The sequence below is a fragment of the Marmota flaviventris genome, chromosome 5 (genome assembly GCF_047511675.1).
Source record: "Marmota flaviventris isolate mMarFla1 chromosome 5, mMarFla1.hap1, whole genome shotgun sequence".
Taxonomy (NCBI): Eukaryota; Metazoa; Chordata; class Mammalia; order Rodentia; family Sciuridae; genus Marmota; species Marmota flaviventris.
This window is the reverse complement of record NC_092502.1, coordinates 77,416,367-77,438,474: the sequence shown is the minus strand read 5'-3', so window position 1 is coordinate 77,438,474 and position 22,108 is coordinate 77,416,367. Positions and strand designations below refer to the sequence as shown.

Below are 22,108 nucleotides of genomic sequence, written 5' to 3'. Positions count from 1 at the left end.
TTAAGGCATTACAAACTTCAAGTCCCTTTGTGAAAAGGGCTGAAATGTGAGGAATCAATAATTAAAACATACATGGCTGGCAGGTCAGGGATGGCCCCACTAGACCTTAACCATCAAAGATACCACCTTGATTCTTGATTAGACAAGGCAATCAGACAGGCCTAATTAAAACTAACACCTTTACAATTGCTGTGCTGTGAAGGGATTAATTTGTCAATTATTTTTAAGCTGATTGCAGTTCATATCACAGAAGTCGACAGCTTCCTTCATCCTTTAGATAAATAAATGATTAACCTGAGAACCACAACTTTTAGTAGCTTTATTTAAAATCTTTATTGAACACTTGGGCATTTTCAGATATATCAATATTTCATTTATACTAAGTAAGCTATATTAAGTGAGTCTAAAAGAAGGCTCTTGTAATACATGTTTTTGAGAATCCCCCTTGATGTCCATTATTTAAAAAGATCAGGACCACCAGGAAAAACCTGAAACAACATCAAACCCCTACTGTTTGCTTTGAAAACCTGATCAGAAATATGATGATCATGAAGTTAGTTGTCTGTACTTTTCTGAAATAACAGTTGTCTGTACTTTTCTGGGTGATCTGGAAAAATATGTTCCATGTTATTGTTTTTAATATTGAGAACTAATATTATAGCCTTGTGCTTAATGATACTTAATCTCTGTTGGGACAATTCTCTGTTTAAGACTTGCTTGTTGGAATCCTGCTTTCACTTTACTTCTTTAACATTTGATTTCTTTGACTGTAAAAACAGGATAAAAGTACTTATGACAAAGTCAAATGTTCTCTCTTATATGGGGATGATCACACACAACAAGGTGGTGGGGAGGGGAAGAACAGAAGCTCAGTGGAAAGGGGAATGAAGGGAAGGGATGGGGGAGAGGAATAGCAAAAATATTAGAATGAATCAGATATAACTTTCCTACGTACATATATGAATACACCACAGTGAATCTTTATGGCATGTACAACCATAAGAATGAGATTCTAAGTAGAATAAATTATACTCTATGTATGTATGATATGCCAAAATATACACTACTGTCATGTATATCTAAAAAGAACAAATAATAATAATAATAATAAACAAATAAATGTAATAATTATAGCTAACATATTCACTGTTAGGAAATTCTCCCTTTCCTTTAACTGTGGTTCACTACAGTTGGTTACCTTTCTTCCTCCCACCACAAACCCAGAATGATGCAAGTTTTACTGAACGAAAGGTGAAGGCATTTGGTCAGAGAACCTTCAGAAAATCTGCATTGCACGGCAAAAGAAGGATATGTCATCTAAACACTTAGCATTCAAGGAACCTATTAAATAAAAAATAGATGAGAAAAGAATAGAGAAGAAAAAACATTTAAACCTACTATAAAGACACAGGAACTATTTTCTGTGGTACATTTTTTTCCTATCTACACATGGGTCTGTACAAAGTTTTGTATGTAGGGTTGACAGGCAATTTATTTTGGAGAGCCAATTTTTAAAAACAGAAAATATCTCTGTGATAACTGTTTCCTAGGAAAAGGCATATAATTCACCTTAAACAAACCTGATATGTGAAGATATGGATTTATGGAGTATATAAATTGGGGATAATTTTTCACCTTAGTAAAAATTTTCATGGTAGGGTTAATTTATTTTGTCAGCTCCCCTAATATATTTTATATATCCTTTGATTTATCCACGTTCAATTTATTTATTTCTGTTGCATAAAGGAAGGTACATCTGTAGTTGAGAACAGAGATGATGCTATGTTAATTCTCTGACTTTCACAGGTATAGCTAAGAAAAAACAAGTTGGTTTCTTTTAATTGTATGAGAAAAAAAAATGGTGCCACTAGTCCTCTGTGAATATAATGTGTCTTCTAATTCTAAGCAGTCCTTTAGCTAACTGTGCTCTGTAAATTCTAGAAAACAACACAGAAGGGAAGATGCGAATATTCCATTTTAGAGCTTTGTTGGGTAGGAATTATTGAGGGAAACACATATTCTCACACTAGGGAAAGTTCTATCTTTTACATAAAATGTCCCCTGGTGATATAGCAGGACAAATTTTATATTAAAGTTATGTTCATTTACTTCTCAGAAGTACAAATCATGTTCATCTCCTCTTTGTATGGACCCCATAAGTGTTTTGGTGCTGTAGAGGAGTTCAGTGAAAGACACCAGGAACGTTCATTTTAAATCCTACAGTCACACACAGATTTCCAGAGATTTTTGTCATGCGCAATTCCGCTTGCTGGAATAAAGAGGATCGTTCTTTGTTCCAACTCATAAAATGTATGCAATATAAAAAAGGGACCATGGAGATAAAGGTGTTTTTTTTTTTTTTTTCAGAATTTCCCCATGATTCCTGGTTTTCTGTATTCGGTTTTCCCCCTCTTGCTGAAAACTATCAATGGCAATTCCTACATTACACATGATATGTGAAAAATGCAGTGTATCTTCCTAAAGAAATATGCAGGAGTGTCATTTGAAGAAATTACTGTGATTAAAGGGGGGGGGAAGCATGTACCATAGGTGTTTTAAAAAATATATATGAAAGATTGGATTTTATAGTTCTTTCTAAAGACTGCATAACCATAATTTAAATTTTCAAAATTATTATAACTCTTTTTAAGGTAGTAGCAATTTGTCTGGTATTTTAATCTATTTTGAGTTAACATCTATTAGCACTTTTTGAAAATGTGAGGCAAATTGCTATGCTAATTAAGGTAAATCACACCATAATTTCATTATATTGCTGCCGCTGATGCTGCTATGGAAGGGTGAGGAGAGAACCCTGAGAGTTTGGGAGATTCAATTTAACCAATTTATCTAGACCATCATAGTTCCCTCTGCTCCTTATCAGTATTTTCTCCAAAAAGCTCCAGGTAAGTAGAAGCCTAGGCTGGAATTATTTTCTTAATCATACCTGTTTTTCAAAAAATACAATTTCTGGTACAATTTGCTGAATAAATCATTTACATTGTGATTTTTATTCCCTCTTTAATTCATGTTATAAAACAGGACATGTTTCTTGTTAGGAGAAGAAATATGACATCTGAATACATTAGATCACAGTTAAGAATAAACCATTTAAAGTCACTTATTCTTTAATGGAGGAAGTTTTCCTACAAAAAATGAACACTGTTTAAAATTCCAACAAAATACATTATTCCTAGAGTGGGGCTGTAGCTCAGTGGTAGAGCACCTGTCTTACACGTGTGAGGCACTGGGTTCAATCCTCAGCAACACATAAAAATAAATAAATAAAGACATTGTGTCCATCTACAACTAAAAAAATATTTTAAAAAATGCATTGTTCCCAGAGAGCTAAGTTCCTTAGCAACAAAGAGTATTTTAGTTATCTCTTTGTTTTCAGTCCTACACACACTGATAAATTCTTACCCCATTAGAATATGAGTTCCATGAGACAGAAATTTCTGTTGTTTTGTTCATTGCCAAATCCCTAGTATTCAGAGCACACCTAGCATAGAGTACATACTCAATAAATATCTCCTGGATAAATTAATATAGGAGTTGCTTAATGAATATGTATTATGTGGAAAAGCAATACTAATATATCCGAAATTCTAGAGATAAATTAATCTTGTTCCAATATTATGGCAGCTACAGTAGTAGCAGCTTAAAAAGTCTTGACATGGCAACCCCAAATTCCTTAATTCTTTGAAATTCATACCATAGTGATTCTTTGGGCTGTTATCTTTTCTGTCTGATATCACTGGGTACTTCTTTTTAGATGCACCTTTTCTGGAGCTTTCAGTAATTTCTCACAGGAGAATGAAGTAGCTCATGATGGTGGTTGAGCAATTTTTGCTGGGTTGGTGTCCCTCAGGTTAGTACTCAAGAGATGACTAAGATATACTTTGGATTCATTGATGGTGATCCTCCTTGTTGGAGATCAATAACACTTACAGACATTCTAGTGATACTAGATGTGAGCAGGATTCCAAAACTTTGCACAAATACCCACACAGTTCAGAGGACTTGATACTTTAGTTTGCACCATCAGCAGCCAGCTCAGGTTGGTAGACCAAGGAGAGGCTGACAGAAAACTTGGAAAAATTTGTGACATTTAAGGTTCCTTTGGATATCAAAGTTATCTGGTAGCAGAGAGGGAATGGACTTAGTCCAGAGGTCTTCTGACTCAAAGCAATGTTATTTCTGCTGATTTCTTGGGCTTCAGAAGTCTTTACCTCTACCTGGGAGCAAATGGAAACTGGAGGGGCTTTCTTTTTCTGGTTGGTTCTATTTGTCACAGTGGTGTTTGGCATATGGTACTCTGAGGAACATGCAATAGATTATTATTTCCAGCCCATAATACCCCACATTCCAGTGATAAACACATAATATTAGGGTTTTATGTGATAGGAAATAGTCAAACTCTCTTCTTTGGCATGGTTTATTTTGGCAAAATACTTGAAAAGTTTTGTTAACTTTTTACCCTAAGGAGCAATAAGGCAAAATAAGTGTATATCTCCATTTCATTAAGGATGGAGGAGGATGGGAGGAAATTATATTCAGTGAGCATCTACTATTTCCCAGCTCCTGGACATTAATCATAATATAGATGAACCAGGGCTCAGACAGAATTGGTATTTCACATACAGCCACACAACTCGTAATAAATGGGTTTGAAATCAGGACTCCAGCACACAGTGCTTTCTATATTGAACAACACTTTCCTGACACCTCAGTAACATAGTGAGGTACAGAAAGTGTCAGACTGGGGCCTACCCACCTACCCAGCAAAATGTTCATGACATTCATTTGTAGCTTTAAAAATAAAATGACTGTAGTTGGCAGGTGTGCATGTGCGACTCCCCCTTCCCCACAAGTCTTTGACAGTCTTTTCAAAATGGGTTCTCCATGGGGATGTAGAAGATAATGGAGCCCAATTGGCCTGCAGAATATACTGTTGTAGAGCTGTGGTTGCATGAATCTTTGAAGCCTAATAGAAATATGATGAACCTGCAAGACTAAAAAGAGAACTTTTGACAGAGACAATTACAACTATGGTAGAAACTGGTATTGCTTTCTCTTCCATCTCTCTCCTGAACATGTTTTCCCCTGTTCCAGAGGTAGACTGTTCAGTGGATTCCCTCTTGAAGCTTATATTCCAGCAGGGACAATGGACATCATCAAAGTTTGAGAAGTGCTTTTAGGGAAATGCAAGTTGCTGTGGAAGGAAGCCGGTAGCTAGTACCTGATGTTCTCCCAGAGTGTTGAAAAGGGCTTTCCAAAAGAAATATGTAAGTGGACTTCTGAAGGACAAGCAGGAAATCAGTTTGTGTATCATGTCATTAAATACATACATATAATGCAGAAAAGAAACCAGCTCATGAGCTAGTACTGAACAACTAATCATCCTTTACTTTGTAAACTATGCAATGTGTCTCTTGCCTCATCCAACAAACTGAAGAGTGTAACTGAAGTTATGTTCTTGTTTCAAATAGCTCTGCTTTGAGGAGGGGATGGGAAAAGAAGATGAATCTGTGTGCAGGTGGGAAAAGTAAGGTGCCCACAGTGCATCTGTGAGGTTTTACAAATAGCACACTCAGCTCTTGCCTTCTAATTCGGGTCTCTGGCCCTCACACTGGTCTGTCACTCTTCACAGACTCCTTGGGCAATGTCACTCACTGCTAGCAGCCCCAGGGGCTGACTCCTGGCGGCCTAGAGGCAGACTCTTGTCTCTGGAGCAACATGCCTCCGGAGTCTGCTTCTCGGAGTTATGTGGCTCTCTGCGAAACTGTACTGGATATCCGTGGAACCTGGTACTTACCAGGTGCCAGCAAGTGTTTGTGGATAATGCATATTCAAATAAACCCCACTGCTCTTTCAACTACTGCCCAGAGGCTCCAAGTTAGGCACACATTGAGAAAGATAAAATAAGAATAATGCAAAGCTTAGTACCACCTCAAATTTTCATGTAAAGGAGATGGGTCATCGAAGTGCAGTTTCAAATATTTTAAGTGGAACACTAAGAAAAGAATAAAAGACCCGATGATACATTGATTTTTCCAGGACCCTCCCCAGCCAACATGCACCATCCCTCTGTGGTCTGCAGAGTTTTATGGTTTTATTTCCCTCCGTCTTTAGCAGGACTTCTCTTGTCCCTGACTGGATGACCTGACATTCTACTCAGGTTTTCCTTTGGTTAGAGCAGGAAAGTGGAATCTGCCACCATTTGTACAGTCTCTCATTTCTTTCCCTTCAGTAGCAAGGTGAAACTTCCTTGAATAGCACCCTATTCCCTTTCTTTTGTTTATAAACAACTTCACATTCCCTTCCTTTCCTCTTCCTTTCTTAAACCAATACCTTCTGCCAGGAATCCCACAGTGATTAATCTATAACCAATATGGATGCATGTTTAGTGGTATGGGATGAATTGAATTGTGTCCACAATCTAGAGTACAAACAAGGATGCAGTGGTTGTAATCCCACCTGCTCATTAGAATCAGCTGGGAGTATTTTTCATCACCCCCCCCCCATGTCCAGGGTATATTCCAGACCATAATGATATCACAATCTTGATAGAGAGGGACCTAGACATTGGTATTTTTAAAGCTCCCAGAAGATTCAATTGTGTAGTTCAGGTTGAGACCTATGGGTCTAAAGCTGACTGAAATGATCACAAAGGGCACAGGTGATTCCTGCCCTTGGGAAACTGAAGGCAAGACCTAAATTAAGATTATTAAATACAAGTGCCCACCTACTTCTCATATGCCCTCTATATTAAACCTAGTCCATAGTTCTGGAGAAAATAAATGGGTGCCTTTTTTCCCCCGAAATATTTATCACTGCTTGAAACAAAAGATGTTTTTCTTTGAATGAGGGAAAATCAGATTGGTTTCTTTTCAGTCAGCATCTGGTCTCTAGTTTAGCACAGCCAAAGAAGGCTGCCACCCAATCTTCCCAAAAGCTGAAGGAATGAAAGATTCCTCTAAGCACAGTTTTCATATGGACCTTGTTCTTCCTCAAAGGATTACTCATGATGTGGACGGAGAGGGTACTCATGAATGAGCATTTAATACAATTTTAAGAAGAAAAACTGAGTATCTCATTGAAACCTAAAAGTCACCCACTGAATATGGGAGTCAGCTGATTACAGAATACCCATAATGCAGTATGCCTCACTCATGAACCTCATATTAGTAGCCTCAGGTATATAAGGATGTATTTTTTAAACATAGAGGTAAGAAATATTACTCTTGGGTGGCAAAAAAGAACTCATCTAAAAATCCCAAAACATAGAAAAAGACAGATACAGAGAGTGCAATGAACCTGACAGAGGCAGGCTCATAAATTCAGTCAACTTTGTCAAATGCAGTCATTTCATTTCAGAATCTGCAATGATTGAAAGTGCTATGCTCTGTCAATATCACAACAGGCCTGGCTTCATGCTGTCTCTTTTTCATGAAATGTAGGTTGCCTGTTAACACTAGCACTGCTTCTATTCACTTGAATTAGCACAGTGAGAAAGCAGCAAAGAACCTGGGAGGATGGGGATCATAGAAACGCCTGCAGTGTTAAGTGAGAATTGGGGCTTGCTAACCCGAAGCCTCTAATTAGAGATTAGTGTGACAGGAAATCCAACAACCAGACTGTCAGAGAAAAAAAAAATTAGTGATGTTTTCATCCCCTGTATCACCAAGCAATCCTCCACCAAGAAGGATGTTTCAAGCCAAGTACAAGCTCCAGGTACATGGTCTTGCATTGGTTATTCTGAGCTGCAAACTGCTGGTCATGGACTTGATCCATTGCTCAAATCTGTATATTTGCACATGTTGTGCAGATGAGAACCAAAACAGATGTATATGGGACACCAGGATGGAAAAAGTCACTTAAGAGAGTCATCTACAGTGCTTTAAATGCTTCAGTAAAAGAGCAACTATTTGAAAAAACCTGGGCCCTAATAAGATAATTAATGTAGTCGCTGAGTGGTAAGTGCAATGTATTTATGGAACACATCTGGGTGTTTCTAAATTAAACTCTTAAGCTGAAAAACATAATTGAAGAGGAAAACTCTCTGAACTAAAATATGTTTTCTTTTGTGCCTAATGGCTGTCTTGATTTCAGTTTTTATTTTCTTACATAAAGGCTAGGGTAGTGGTAATCACCAAGTGGGCACCTGATGAAAAAATATCTTTCTAAAACTGCAGTTTCCATCCAGTAGAATTTATGGATTTGACCTGTTTCCTGAAACAAATTTATTATCAGCAAAAGTTTATTCTGTATGAATGTGACCAGGAAACCTGTAGATTAAAGAACCTGAAAATAAGAAATATGTTTTGGTTTTCAGAAGAGGAACTGTACACAAATCAGAATGTTCCAATGTTGCACTCTAAAGGATGCCAACCAGACAGCAGAGGCCTGAGTTCTGTCTGTCCTGGGTCCCAGGTGCTTTCAGCCATCCTCAGAATTCCCAGCTGTAGCAAACTCATATTCGCTCCAAGGTGGAACCCTTCTTATTTATTTTCTTCCATCCAGCTGCTTTTTACAATATATCATATTATTAAAAGGTAGTGGGATATAATTATATTCAAACATGCTTCTAGCTATCAATACTTTCCCAAATCAAAATGTAGATTTCAAATAAAGCAATAAAAGGAGGGACACTCTGGTTAAAGAGACTGCAAATGAAAAACACAATTCAATCCCTCTCTCTGTCCCTCCCTCCCTCCATTCATCCATCCACTCATCCAATACTTATATATCTAGCAACTAATATGTGCCAGCCACTGCTGTAGGTACTGGTAAAATAACAGAGAACACTTCCATTCTAATGAGAAGACTGATAGGGATGAGAAAGGTAAAAATTAATTACCAAAACAAGTAAGAGCTAACTTTGATTTCCTACCTCATATGAGGAAATTTACACAAATTAACTCATCTCTCTCAGTAACCTATAAGATAAGTCCATTTTACAGATGCAGGGTGGAGACACAGAGAAGCAGAGTGGAGAGAGGGCCTACAAAGGAGAGAATGGATGCCATATAGATGCAGCTGCCAACAGATGGAGCAAGCTGGGGACAGAGATAGCTACTACATTTGGTGACACAGAGGGCACTGGTGACTTTTAAAAGAGCAGCATAGTGTCAGGGTGAGGATGGAAACAGATTATAATGAGCAGTGAGAAAGTGAGGAAAACTGTTTCTAGACAATCTTTTTCAGAAATTTAATAATCAGGTGGCAGAAAAAAAGAACTGTAGAGGACTAGAGCCAAAAGCTGATTCAAGATCAAAGTTGAGGATCTTTGTTCAGACTAAACCTAATTTTAAATGTCCCCTTTAGAAAAATAATTTGCAATTTCACAGTATTCTAGTTGTCTGTTTGCTTGTCTGTCTTCCCCAGGAGGCCCAGGATCCATGGGGTAGGAAATACATCTTGTTCACTGTTTTTCCTGACCTGTCACCTGTCACAGTGACTGAAGCAGAGTAAGTCACTCAATAGATATTTACTGAATAAATGAATAAAATATATTATAACAGTAAGGGGAGAAAGTCTAGGGTTTCCTCTGAAACACTACTTACAAACAGGAACAGCATTTTCTCTGGATGCAGCATGGTAGGGGGCCTGACACCTGCTGCTGAATGCCAGGGTCTCACTGCAGGCGGAGCTGTTTCCCTATCCTCCTGCAGAAACCCCTCAGTCTCTTGGGCCACTGTAGGACACGCATGTTTCTACTTGGTCTGTTGTTTGGGACTTCGGGGATCTGATCTCAGTTATGTTAAGGAATCTTTTCTATTTCTAAATTTAAAAATTAATACGATATTATAACCTAATTCGTCCATATTATTATAAAGCCAAATCAAAGCTCCAAGGAGATTATTTACTGCAAAGCAATGATGCTTCAGGGTACCTTCAGGCAAATTCCAACATAGCATTCTACCCACCCTACAGTATTCAGGAAACAGTAGGTTTTCCTCTTCCCTCCTTTTTAAAACAAACCTAGTGATTTCATTATACATCAAACCCATCCCATAGCAGAGGTGAGCAAAACACAAGCACCTGTTTGCAGTCCATTCTCTTAAAAGTTTTAGACAGATGTCAGTTTTCCTGAAGAAACAAACAAATCAAGTCTTAGCCTGGACACTGGTCATTTGACATGGCAAGTCTTTTTTTAAAAAATCTATTATTTTTTAAGAATTGCTGCCTAAGTTTCAGGAGGCTAGTTTTTCTTTCTAAGATCTTAATGTAAATTGATATTCATGGCTAGAATATTATGACTCTGCTAAGGATAGGTGGCTGTTCATATAGTAGACAAATGATTCCATGGAAGGTATGTATACAAAAATAATAATAACAATAAAAATGGTAATAAAAGTTAACCTTTATTGAGTGCTTACAATGTGTCTGACTTTGGGCTAAGTTCTTTATTGGAAAATTTATTTAATCTTGTAATAACTATCTGGCATAAATGTTATTAGCATCCTCATTTTTCAGTTGACTCTCAGATGAAACTGACTGAGGCTTTTAAAGATTAAGATCTTATAGATAGTGAAGTGACAGAGGTAGAATTTGAAAACTGACAATCTGACACTGGTGTTTGCCAATTTAACCTCTTCCATAAAGCTCTGTGCCAGCATTTCTTGGTTTAGTATTTAAATGCTGGAAGTACTTTCAATTCCACTTAGCAGTTCAAGTGAATAGGGTTGGAAGAAGAGGAGATGGGAGCGCTTGACTAAAATGAGGTTGAGAGGTAAGCTCTGAATTTCAGCTGATGTGTTTTTCCCTGTTTCAATTACCAGCAATAATCAGGAGAGGGTTGTAAAACTGTGTTTTAAAGTGCTCCTATGTGAAAATCACCTGGAGAAACTGTTTTATCAGCAAAAGGAACAAGATGCTGATGCTTCAAGTGAAGGACTTAAGTTCAGATTTTAGAGCCCCAGCTACACTCTCACCATTTTTCATCACCCCTTTCTTTGGGAGCACTCCTCATGATGGGCTGTTTGGGTGATGGTTACGTTGCTTGTGACAGAGGACTGCACGATCTAATATAGTCAGACCACTCCTGTGTTATTAGGACAGAACGTTTTCTTTTTTTCACTTTATTTTCTTTAATATGGCATTAATTTTGAATCTTAAATTTTGGCTAAGGGCAATCTGAAAACAGCTGTGCATATGTAGCAGGGAAGAGAGGAATCCCTGCAGGTATACACTCTGTTTCATGGCTGAATTGCTACCAAAACAGTTCTGGACACAGTGACCCACAAATTATTCTTCCCTTAAACTGATTTTTCCAGTTAGTTCTGTATATTAGTTACAGAGTACTGTATTATTTTCCCCATAGGGCTTTTCTGCTCATGATTCCTAAACAAGCTGATAAAAATTCAATCTCCACAGAAATATTTAAGTTGTTGAGGCTTTCTCTTACCATAATTACTTCCTGAAAAATGCAGTGGTCAAATTTTCCTGAATATTTTTATGTTCAATTGGGCACACAAAACTTGGCCCTTGATCTCACAAGGTTGTAAAGCAGACTCCTGGCTTGAGGAAAGCTGGCTGGTTTCTGTTACTTGCTTTCTGTATTAGCTCCTCATTAATTTTGTTAAATAAAATCTACCATTTAAATGAGGAACTCCCTGCAAAAAAACAATATTTCTTATGTTCTGAAGAATATAACAAACAACATTTATTAAAAGAAATCACCCTTCTCTCTCCTCAACTAAGAACTTTAGGAACTAGGGCAGGTGAGGAGGAAGGTCTCAGCAGTGGCAATTTGATGAGAAATGAATTAATTCGATTATTTTCACAGTGTGGATCAATAATAGTCAGTCTCCACAGAGGCCCCTGGCCTGAAGGCAGCTGGATAATCAATAGGATCACACAGAGGCGACTCTCCTCCCCCAGCAGCCTCTCTGATCTTTTCTGGGTCTACTCTTCACGCCTGTGTAATTCTAATTTATGTCAACTAGAAATCAAAGAAATTCCAAGAGGCTTTGGTCATAGGACATTGGGGTGGAACTTTCACAAACTATTTATGTCTATTCCTTAAGTCAAGAGGCCCCACGGCCCTCCAGGCGCCTCTACTGGCCAAGGAGAAGAGCTCCTGGCAGAAGGGCAGCTACCCATTTAGAGCAAAGGCACAGGAACTTCCTTGGGTAAATCAAGGCACACTTTTCTCCTTCTTATCTATAACTTGAAGGGACATAAGAACTAAGCATGTTAAGCAAAAGCTTTGCCAAGAATGACTCCCTCAATAACGCTCTTTAATGATACCCCAGACGCTGGCATTTTCAAATCAAATGAACAGTGTATAAAATTAGTTCTGCATGAAGTTAAAAAAAAGAAAGAAAGAAAGAAAGTGAAAGGGAGCTTTTAAAAGCTCCAGCATTTCTTCATCCAACTGCTTTTCACAAGGGTTTGGCATTTGAGAATTGCTACGTTTATGATGTTATTCACTGCTCATAATTCAGGCCCTGTGTCTCCAAACTTCAGTATTAACACACACTGCAGAGGTTCCCAAATCAGCCAGGCTGCCTCTGGCGAGGTCTGGTTTCTCAGCCAATGCCATGCCACTGTGCTCCCTCCCTTCCCACCAACCTTGTTACCCCAAACATTTTTCATTAACCTTGAACACTGCATTTCCATTTGCCCTACAGCTTTCCCATGAATTTTTTTTTTATCTTTTCAGTTTTGTTCTTCATCCAAGCTGCCTTGTAAGAAACGAGGAAAATACCATATTATTAGAAGAAACAGATCTGTAGCAAGTCTAGAATTCATTGAAGTCATAAAAACAATTTCTATGACCGAAGTCACTGTCTATAATTGTGGAAATCAGAGTACACACACATTGCTCTTATTAGAGAGTCCCACTGATTATACAAGATTTTTTTTTTTAACTAAATCACTAAATAAATGTGAGTTAAGTTGATAGGTGATTTCAGGTCAACTCTAATTCCCAAGGTCAAATAAGCCTTTGAACAGTCTTTAAGAATATAAGCTCACCCCAATTCATCAAAGCCGTCTCACACAGTGTTTTCTTCTCTTAGTTCTTACAATGCATTAAAGTTTAGGAGATTATCTGGCGTCAGCTTCAAAACCTCTAACATGCTTATCCATCCAGCAATCGGAAAAGCTACTCAAACAGGATCTTCTTAATGCACTTCCTAACTTTACAACTTCATGGGGAATGCTGCATTTGTTGAATTAATGGCTGGAGGATTCCTCCCTGGGAATCAGCAATGTTGCCATCAAATTTACTGCAATTTAGCTTAGACATTGTTTGATAATCCAAGTACATATTATTGTTTTTAGCAAAGAATAAGTTTGTGTTTCTGTTCTCTGCTTACCTAAGGGCAGGGAGGGAGAGAGGAAAAACAGTTTTTTTCTACAATACAGAAAAGACATTTTAGTATTCTTGCAATTCCTCAAAAGCTGGAGTGAGGAAGAAAGCACTGGTTTGGTAAAGTATAACCTTTGAATTATATGTAAGTGGTCCCAAAGGAAACTTATTGCTTGTGGAAAAAAAAAAAAGTGCAACTAGACTTCAATATTTCTCAGGATAACAGAACATGAGCACATGGACACAAAGACTTCACAAGCCCATCTCTCTCCAGTGCAGGGATCTCATTGTCAATATTCTTGATCAGGGGGTTAATTGTGTAGATATTGAGGTATCTTGCTCCTTGGCAGGCTCTAGCAGGTATGTAGAAAGGGGAGGAGAATGCAAACTAATGATTTTATTAGTGGTTAGCAGATCTGGTTAAGGCACAGGATAGGCCCATATTAATTTTGTTCTTCAGTGGCACAAATGATCACAGATTGAGGCAGTGGATCTTCCCCATGCCCTAATACTTGCTTTCCTCTATTTTTTGCTACTATTCTTATTTTTGCCTTTATTTTTCTTGTTACTTTCTCTTTCCCTACCTACATAAACACATTTATATTCAACTCACTGATTTCTAGCACTGCAGATCTTTTTTCATTTCTGTTCCTTAATAGATAGTTATAAACTTGAACCCAAATTCACAGCATCCCAAGGAGGTATGAGGTTTTTTTTTTTGGTAAATTATGCAGAAAGTGCTATTAATCTACTTTCTTCCTTTATTTTCAATTTCCAGTCAAAATGGGATAGCAGGTAATATAATTTTTTCTCACTTGGAAATTCAAATATTATAGCACAGATTGATAGGATGACATTAATGATAAGAATAATCAGTAATATAAGGTATTTTATATATAATAAATGGTGTTCTAAATGATTTTTAAATATGTTAACTCATTTCAATGCTCACGATTACAAGATAGGTACTAGAATCATCCTCATTTTACAACTAAGGAAACAAGTTTTGCCTAAGATTACATGACTAATAATTGCAGAATCCAGATTTGAACCTGAACTATGGCTCCAGAGAACATACTCTCACTACTAATGTCTTTTCTTCTCTACTCAAATCTTTCTTTGAATCTCTCTGATAATTTAAACTCTGGAAATGGATGGCATAATGCAAAATTTGAAAGCAGAATAGCTGCTTTAGTCTCGGTTTCCATCCAACTAAACCAAGAAGTAGGCCTTTCTGTGCAAGGCTTTACTTGAATTTTGTGTGTGGTTTAGAAATGTCTTCTGTTCTCACAGAACCTTGTGTGTTTGGCTCTGAGCTGACTCGAGTCTCAGAAAGCCAGACAGCAAGCTGGGCCCAGTATCTCCTTGGTCTGGGCTGTGCTGCAGCAGGCTATGGCCAGACAGCATTGTGTTAGAGCCAATGGACTGGCAGAGTAACTCTCTGGTTGGGAAAGGATTCAGTGGCTGCCTAAAGAGTGTGCTATAATGCTTAGGGATACTAATAACTGGAGCAACCTCTCTACCTCATTTTGAACTAATTTTCATTTGGGACAAATAAAGGACTTGAATTCCTTAACTTGAAGTCAGCAAACTTTTGGTCAGAAAATATGTCTGGTATGATCTTCTCCTGTTCTAACCAAAACACATAACTTCTATAATTCACCTCAGCAACTTAGTGAGGCCCAAAGCAAATCAGTGAGACCTTGTTTCAAATAAAAAATAAAAAGGACTGGGGATGTGGCTCAGTGGTTAAGTGCCCCTGGGTTCAATCCCTAGTTTTTTTAAAAAAAAAAGAATGGGCTAGAAACATGGTAATTGGTGATTTCTGAGAATGGCTCTGAATGCCTAAATACATTTGAATGCTTATATTTTAGTGTCCTTGGTTTGACAGCACTCATGTAGCTTTCCTTCTGGTTAGAAGGTAGAGGAGTTTTGCTGTCACTGTTTTCTGTTTTTACAGCACTCTGCCTATTGTAGATCCCCTTAGGTTATTTTGAAAAAAGTCATTTTAAAGTGACAGGGTTAGTAGCAGCGTTAGATTAGTTAGTAGTGAGATCTGAGGGAGACCTGCAACCCCTGGGTCTCACTTGGTTGCTAAGTTACAAAATAAGTTGCTTTCAGGCTGACTGATAAAATATATATATTTAAATCTGTTAAACATAACTGGCAAATGTCTAGGATAAGTTGGGATTTAAAAATATTTGGAGAAAAATTGAAGTCAATTATAATTGTGCAAAAATGACAAAGTATACAAGGGATAAGGTCTATTTGGTCCATTTTTTTTTGCCCCAAATTTGCTACATTTAGAAAATATATGCTTTTTGAGAGGCATGTGTATTTACTTTCACATTCTTTTGCTGAATTTGTCCCTAATTATCATTGCACAAACAGCACACATATATATATTGGTGTAAGATGCCAGATACTTTCTTAGCAAATATCTGAAGTGAACCTTTTCCAAGTAAGTAGCTGGAGATCCCCCCTCGTCTGCTGAAAGCAATGGACACAAACCTCGAAGAACTTGGTTGAACAGCTTTTGGCCAGAGCCTAATGTTTCTGTGCCTACATTTTCTCATCTTGACAATGCAAATAATTATTTCTTAGATTTGTAACAGGGAAAACATGTAAGTTGTAAGGGGAAAACATCTGTTTAGTGCCTGGTGTTCAATACAAATTTTTATTATCTTTTTTCTCAAAGTGTCATGTGTTAAATGTGGCACCATTTTTCAAACTCACAATCACAACCCTGGCCAGCACCATAGGCCTTCAGCAGAGCCTCTGGGCCCATTTCTAATCATCTGATGGGAGTGGCATCCGATGTGTGGGGAGACATAAACTCCTACACACCCCCTCACTGATCCTTTTCTTGCCTCCAGACAGCCAGAATACAGAGATGTTGAGCAATGAAGTTATATACTTATAAAAAAACCCAATGTGGCACTGTTCTTTCTACCTTACTGTTGCAGGAAAATTTGAACCCAGAATAGAATTTTACTATTAGACCCTGCAAATTGTAGTATTCTTTGCAATCTTTTTAATTTTGGCCATTGGGCTTGTGAATAGAATGTCAAAATCTAAGGTAACTGTGTTTTGTTTGTGATTGTTTTTTTCATTATGCTTAAGCACAAAATTAATTATCAATCATATGTACATATATATATATATATATATATATATATATATATATATATATATACATATATTCTTACTATTAAACACACAGGTAAAGATACAGAGAAAAGAAAGAGAATACGATATTGAGCTATTCACTACACTGATATGTAGAAAACAAACAATTTGATAGATGATTCTTACTTTATCACATCTCATCAGCCCCAAATATCTCAGAGATTTGCTGCTCTGTGCAATCAGGGTGGCTCCTTGATCTGTAATTTCTTTGCACCATCCAACGTCCACAGTCTCTATTGTCATGCTATATCGCCCAATAGCTATTAGTGCTGCAAAGAGAGACAAAGACAAAGCATTATTATTAGGAGTATAAGGTATCTCTATCTTTTTATGACTATTTCTCTCATTTCCTCACTAAATTTGTTCCTGAAATGTTGTGTGTAAATGAATGTTTTATAAACTAAATTAAATTTGAAATGCTTTAGGAAAGATTGCCCTATGACAAACCCTTTTGCAAAGTGAATAATCATTCCATAATTTCCCTTTCATTGGACAAAACCTTTTATCAGTTTTACTCATTACAAGGTTACCTCTACTTTCAAATATTCATATTTGCAGAAGGAATAAATTAAAGTGAATTACAGATATAGCATTACAAAACCCTCAAGTACTAACTACATTTTGTCCCAGGTAACCTTAACAATTTTTTAAAAGAAAAACTCATGCAAACACCATTTTGAGGTGTGTCATACTGCACGTGAATTTCTTTACTTATCAGCATAATTTTTTCCATCTGTTCATGACCTGCAAAATGTACAAGTATATAATATTTTTCACATTAGTCCTTTTTGAGACTGTTAGAAATTAAGAGTACATCATATATATAGTTGAATGTAATTGGTGCCATGCTAGAGTGCAATAAAGTGAATGCATTTGTTATGGCAAATTTCCTCACAATATCAGAAATCTTCCTTCTATTAACATTTAAAATGAAGCCTGCCATCTGAAAACTATGACAGTATCTCCGGTGTTCTTGACTGTTCAGCATTGTGCCACTGCTAAAGTGCAGACACTTATCCCATAATCTCCAATATGAACTACTTATCCCTGCAAAGCTCCATAACCCAGAGCCACCAATCAGGAAATGAAGCTCATTTTTAGAGACTTCTGATTTGATCGTTGTGCTCATCTGTACATTTGTGAAACATAAAACAGATTCCAATACCTCCAGGCAGAATAAGTTCACAATGCACTGGTCTGAGAATGCAAATCATGAAAACAAAGCCACAACTATTAAAAAGGAAAGAGAAATGGTTGCTAATTATTTCCTTAGATAGCATGAGTTGATTTCTGCAACATTAAAGGTGGATAATATTTTATGAAGAGTGTTGGCCAGATTGATAAAAGCAGAATTCATTACTCATGTAAATAAAAATAACTCACAGAAAAGATCACTTGGCAAAATCTCTTTGCTAACCTAATATTTATTTATTTATTTATTTGGGTATTGGAGATTAAACACAGGGGACCTTGACCACTGAGACACATCCTCAGCCCTATTTTCTATTTTATTTAGCGACAGGGTCTCACTGAGTTGCTTAATGCCTCACTAAATTGCTGAGGCTGGCTTTGAACTCACAATCTCCGAGCCTTAGCCAGTGGGGATTATAGGCCTGTGCCACAACACCTGGCCAGTAACTTTTATGCTTACTAGAAAACTAATGTCCATTGCATTCCAGCATGAAAGTACCCTAAGTAGCCAGATATTTAATGTTTACAAAAACAACAATCATGATCTCAGTGTCTTATAGTAAAAATACCAAAGAGAAATCATTCTAAGTTCCTCATGCCATCAGTTGGTTACTGTTTTCATCTTTGTACATGCTGTTTTGGTATTTAAAGCTTTCCAGATAGGGAGCAGGGTACTGAAATTTTCCAACCACTAAATGTTTGGAAAAATGGTTTGAATACTATTTTTGTGTAGTAGGAGCAATTTCCTAGGTTAATTTCACTGGTGTCTCTGACTTAAGAAAATTGCCACTCTCTCTGGTATTGTTGTAACTTTCACTGGTTTGATATCCTGAGGATCTGCTATGATGAATGAAGTAGGAGATACATAAAAGAAATCTCTTTCAGTACAAAATGCTAAAACTGTGATTTTTTTTTAAAAAAATCTTTTTTTTTAGTTGTAGTTGGACACAATACCTTTATTTTATTTAATTTATTTTTATGTGATGCTGAGGATCAAATTCATGGCCTTACCCACGTGCTAGGCAAGTGCTCTACTGCTGAGACACAACTCCAACCCCTAAAACTGTGATTTTTTAAAAGATGACAAAGCACACGTTACAGGACAGCCCAGTGTTGGTAGATTGTCTACAGTTGTTTTTATTGAGGTTTAAGACTAGTACACGAAAGCTTGAACTATCCAGGAAAAAAAAAATCAAATACTATGAGAAACTTTCAGAGGCTGCTTTATAAGCAAATGAAGAGTCACTAGTATATACGCCAGGGAAAAAGATCACTGGTGTTTGTTGTTTTCCTTTGTGTTTTCTTTCTTGTCCAAATTAAAGTATATAACAAATGAGATGAATCAAGATATTCAGGTTTTGTTTTGACCTAGTTCTATTTACTGAATTTAAAATTAAACTTTATTGTCCCTTAACTCATTTATTCAATAAACACCTCATGAGTTCTTAAGCATTTCTGCCAACAATTTATTGACCACGTTCCCTATGCCAAGCCCTGAGCTAAAAATTTTAGGTGCATTGTCTGCTTTAAATCTCACAGTAACTCTATGAAGTCTTACTGCTATCTCTACTTTAAAGATCAGGAAACTGAGTCACAGAGAGATCGAATAACTTTCCTAAAGTCTTAAGACAGTAAGTGGGGAAGTGAATTTTAAGTTGGGAGCCAGCACTCACACCTGGTTGCATATCAGATGTACTAAATCAGAATTACAGGGCCAAGCAAGCACCTGGTAGTTCTAATAGGTTGTACTTCCAGCAGTGGAAATATGTTGTGATGACACGCTGAGCCTGTGCTGGTTACTGTGGATACTGAGATTCATTGAACTCAGAGGCTGGTTGAGTAGGGTGTTTGGTTAGTGGAGGTGGGTAGAAAAGGGGAACAGTCAAGTAAATAGGATACAATGTTATACTATTCTTCCTATTCCTAATTCCTTCTCACCTTTCATTTATCAAATCAAAGGTCAGCTTCTCAAACCTACTCACCCTATCATTTACTAAAACTGGAAATGTTACTGTTTTTACGTTTCTATGGCCCTCTTCCCATATTAGCATGATAGCTCCTATTCCCTGCTGAATGCCTAGCATTGAGTACATGCCTGGAATAGAGTAGATTCTTAAAAATATTAATTGAATATGCCACTGACTGTAGCCTCTCATTCTTTAGGGGAGGAGGGATATCATAAAGAAGCTCTCACAGAAGAGTTAAGCTAGGTCTTGAAGGACAAAAAGAATTCTCCGGGGTGGGGGTGTTGGGGAAGGAAACAAGGATAAGTATTCTGGGCAAAGGGAATAGCATGTGCAAAGAAAGGGTAGAGAGATGAGAAAGGACAAGGGAGTTGCAGGTCATTCTATATGGCCCAAGTAAAAACAAGTTCAAGGAAGTGGCGAGATTCTCTACAGAAATATTTATTCAGTGATTAATGATACTGGAGTAGCCTCAAGGGATACAGAGTAGCAAAAAAATGCAGAGTCCTTAATGTCATGAAGCTTATATTCTAGTAGAAAAGAGAGTGTGAAACAAATAAACATCAAAGTAAATATAACCCTAAATTGTGACAAGTGCTCTAAAGGAAATAGGCTACTACAGAAGAATAACATTCAGATGGAGAGACGGGTGGCAATCAAAGAGCATATCCCCGAGGAAGCTATTCTTAATTATCTCTGACAGTCCTGCAGAACAGTACCCATTTTAAAGATGAGAAAAGTAATGCCCAGCTCTAATAAAGTGGTAGAAATACAATACAAACAGATTATTTGGCTCCAAAGCCAGCGCTTACTCTATCACTTAGCTTTGCCCAGAATGACAGTGGAGTCTGCATATGCTTAGAATGTATTTCTTTTTATTTCTGTTCAGACTTAAATATAGGTTTTAGGCAACAAGTATTTACTCTATGACTATATGAGAGGCCCAACAGAATCTTTTATTTAAAATATATACTAAGTAATTTACCACTCCCTGAATGTATGGTTCCTTTGGAAATGTTCTCATTGTTCATGAGCTAGCTGTGAAACCTGTAGTGTGGTGCAATCTCAAGTTCAAGTTTAGCCACATTACTTAGGAGATGTCTAACCTCAGGGTGGGGTCATGTAACTTTTAACTTTTCTGAGTCTCAGCTTCCTTACCTAGTTATGGTAATGTTGACATTATGTCATGCCTATTTAACAGGGTTACTCTGAAGTTCAAGTGAGAAAATACATGAGGGCTGGGGATGTGGCTTAAGCGGTAGCATGCTGGCCTGGCCTGCGCGGGGCGCTGGGTCCAATCCTCAGCATCACAAAATAAAGATGCTGTGTCCACCGAAAACTAAAAAATAAATATTAAAAATCTCTCTCTTTTTTTTTTAAAAAAAAAAGAAAAGAAAATACATGAAAGGGCTTTTTACTATATAAATGTTATGATTTATTTGCTGTTTTCCCAAACCATACTAGTGGTGCAGTTGATATAAAATGAAAAGATTTGAAAGAGTTTTAAAAATTAAAAACATTCTGGGCAAATGACAGTATTATAAAGTAGTCAGTCATTATGGTCACTGTTTGAACTTCCTACTCTCTATCAATGATTCTGAACTTGCAGACTCTACCTAGGCTGATAGGGTGTTAAATGTAATGTAGGATTACTACCTTCATGAGGGGCTGTTGACACATTACAATGATATTTATTGATCTTGAAAAGGGACATATTATGCAAGGTTAATCCCTAATTCCAATGCAATGTTAACATATTTTTATGTGCTAAGCACAAATAAAGTTTTAAAAATTACAAATTAACAACTGTAGTTCAGTAACTTATATGCTGATCAAGATGTACATTAACCCATTGACAGTCATTTCCATAGGCATACAGGTGACAGAGTTACTGAAAGATTCAAGCACACATGCACTCAAATTGACCAAGAAATTCTGCTTCTTGGAACATACCTTTAAAACATAGCTCTAATAATACAAAATTACATAAATATGAGTATATCTGTACGAGTATAGATTTTAATTGCAAAATAATAGAAATAGCTTAAATGCCTTTACAAAGTAGTTGAATGAACTGTGCCATAGCCATCAATTTAATACTCTGAGTCCATAAAAAATAAACAAGGAATACCATTAAGAATTAATTTGGAATGATTTCCAAATCATTAAGTGAAAAAAGCAAAATTCAAAAAAAATTCATATGGTGTGCTACCATCCTTAAAATAAGATTGAAGGAAATATAATAAAATACATACGAACCTGTTCATTTGTGCAAAAGTAATATGGAAAGGATAAACCAGAAACTATGGAGGTTTATTTAACTAGAAAGGACAGTAGAAAAGGAGAGGAAAGAAGGAAGCAAAGACTTCTGAAAATCTCTCTTTCATATAGCTTTAACTCTCTGAACCTAGTAATGCTTTATATACTTCTCAATGTAAGGGAA

At 36.9% G+C, this 22,108-nt stretch overlaps 1 protein-coding gene across 1 annotated transcript in view; it reads right to left on the bottom strand.

Annotated features, from left to right (window-relative positions):
- Positions 1–22,108, bottom strand: part of Fbxl17 (F-box and leucine rich repeat protein 17) — a 529,863-nt gene that overhangs the window by 3,427 nt on the left and 504,328 nt on the right. The window contains exon 8 of the mRNA XM_027927783.2: positions 16,637–16,779. Within this exon, the coding sequence (XP_027783584.1) occupies positions 16,637–16,779 (143 nt within the window). The remainder of the gene's footprint in view (positions 1–16,636; positions 16,780–22,108) is intronic.